The following is a 2552-nucleotide window of genomic DNA, read 5'->3' on the forward strand; positions in this document are numbered from 1 at the left end:
ATTTGCAATTATTTGCTGAGATAATATTATATATATATATATATATATATATATATATATATATATATATATATATATATATATATTTTAACCCCGTCAATGAGATACAGTATACATTACACATTATCTGCTCATTCACTATTTATTATGTGATATTCTCTTACTGATATTATTGGGGATTTACTAAACTCTAAAGTCTTGGAGGCGGCGAAATTGGACTTGACACTCAAAGCGTTAAATACACTGTAGCTGTAATGGGTGCAGCACTTTCTGTCAGTATTATACACTATCATGGGAAGAATTAGGCTCAGCCTTTCCTCTTCTGCTTCTTCCCTATGTCATGTCTCGTATATTACATAATGTTCTCTGACTATCGGGACCTCAGGATCACGTTCTGATGTCTTATATATGTTCAGCAATCCTGTAATATCAGGACTGGCTTCAGTTTCTTCTGTAGGATGGGGGTGACCCCAGTTTCTGACCCCAACTCTGTAGAATCCATTTATGAAGAGCTCAGGTCACTGGTGTGACCAGGATCCGATAGAATAGTCTTATCTGTATTTATCTTCTGATCTTCTGTTTCCTTCAGGCCACCTAATGGGTAAAAAGAGTATAGAGGAGTATCCCTATATGTATGACGGAGGGGACAGGACCTCGGCCGCCGGGTATATGGATGGAGACAAGTCAGTGGAAGGATCTCAACAATTGCGAGATGTCTTGGTCAGTTTACTGAAGATGCTGGAGACCAGCGACGTAAGGAACTCCCAGCCCATGAGAGACACAAAGTTATATAACAGGAAATTCTGGGAAACTGAGGACAACAATAACTATAAAGAGGTGAGGCCTCGTCCGATGGCGCCATCTTATGGTTATGTCACATGGTTATATCTATAATATTAGTGTCATGTTATGGTCAATCCTCTATCAAGACAGTTCGTATCAGATTGGTGGATTCTGACTCCTAGAACCACAAGATCTCCAGCCATTGGCCTTGCCTGGTAGGGAAGCTTATTGCAGCTTAGCCCCATGCAAGTGAATGGGACTGTGCTGCAATACCAGACACAACCACTATATGGCGCTGTACTTGGTACACTAGGAAGCAGAAGAAGCTCCGCTGTATGGTGGGGGTCTCAGGAGTTGGATTCTGATATTGATGGTGAGACAAGTTATCGTAATATGGGTGGCGTTCCTCGGGGGTGGGGTCAGACCATTCATGAATCCATAAATGATATATAAAATCAGTGGTCTGACACCCGAATTGTAGAGGAACTACAAGTGGCATGTGGCCGGACTATTGTATATACAATATGTATTGAAACCCTTCTTGATATTAACCTCTTAATGACTGCACGTTGACTCTATATGTTCGGTTGACGGACATATAACTGGATCCTTCCTCCCAGTCGCTGTATACACAGTACTCAATGAGGTTTGGAGGCCGCCATCTTGTTGCTTCCTCCCGGCCCAGGGGTCATGTACTTGTCAGGTTGCAGCGTTAGGAGGAATATAAAGGGGGATTCAGCAAAAAAGTCATGTTAAGTCGAAATTCTATAAGCTCTACATGCTGCGGTGTTCCGCGGTGTTGGCGCCCCTGCTATCAGCTGATCGGTGGGGGCGCCAGGTATCAGATCCCCAACTAGGGAGGGGGTAGCGCCCCCGGTGTCAGTGGACGGCCCGCTCATATAGCTGTTCCTATCTCCCCAGGTATTGGACTACCTCTACCAGATGATGAAGGAGAACGCACAGAGCTGAGGGGCGGCCGGGCCGAGCGGTTTGTACCACGGAGGAGATCCGTTCCCCATTTGATTGTACCAGATGCCTGATCTATTATTTCTGTAAATGATACTTTGTGTACGTGGTGCATCTCCTAGTGATAATCTTACGACCCCCCCAATGTCTCCAGAGCACGGACTTACTTGCCTGATGTGTAAATACCGGCCGAGGAAGGGTCTTCCGGTGACATCGTTATATTTTAGCACCACTGAAAAAAAATTCATCTCTTTAGTTTGTAGACACAGAATATTTTGACATTCACAATAAAAAACTTCAAATAAAGATATTGTGGCGTGTTATTTATTATAGCGTGTTATGTGTGGCGGCATGTTATATGTCTTATAGGATATGCTGGGTTCTGTGATATGTATTGTGTTGTGTTCTGTATTATATGTTGTGTAGTCATCTGTGTTATATGTTGCGCTATGTTTTATATTATATGTTGTATCATTATATGTTCCATATTGTCATGTATTATATATTATTACTAGCCTGTGCCTGCGACTTCGTCTGCGTGTTGTTGGCGGCGATAATCCACCTATATTCGGTAATTCAGCTGCCGTTGATGATTTGCCTGCTCCGGCGTTTCGGCAGTTCTCAAACTGTCCTGCTGCTGAACTTGTTCCTCACGCCGTGCCTGTGATTGTTCCAGCATCTTAGCAGCTCTGTGGGACACCATATAATGAGCGTGTTGTTGGCGTCGATGATCCCCGTCAGCTTGAGGAGAACTCTGTGACTTCTGGCTTCTTTTATAGCTGTCGTTGTTTTAGGATTTTGCC

At 43.5% G+C, this 2552-nt stretch overlaps 1 protein-coding gene across 1 annotated transcript in view; it reads left to right on the forward strand.

The window, feature by feature from the left end:
• Positions 1-2037, forward strand: part of GRP (gastrin releasing peptide) — a 5605-nt gene extending 3568 nt beyond the window's left edge. Inside the window, exons 2-3 of the mRNA XM_075262375.1 lie at positions 590-837; positions 1705-2037. Of these exons, the coding sequence (XP_075118476.1) occupies positions 590-837; positions 1705-1752 (296 nt within the window). The 3' untranslated portion in view covers positions 1753-2037. The remainder of the gene's footprint in view (positions 1-589; positions 838-1704) is intronic.
• Positions 2038-2552: the final 515 nt, after the last annotated feature.

This window comes from Leptodactylus fuscus, chromosome 1 (genome assembly GCF_031893055.1).
Source record: "Leptodactylus fuscus isolate aLepFus1 chromosome 1, aLepFus1.hap2, whole genome shotgun sequence".
NCBI lineage: Eukaryota > Metazoa > Chordata > Amphibia > Anura > Leptodactylidae > Leptodactylus > Leptodactylus fuscus.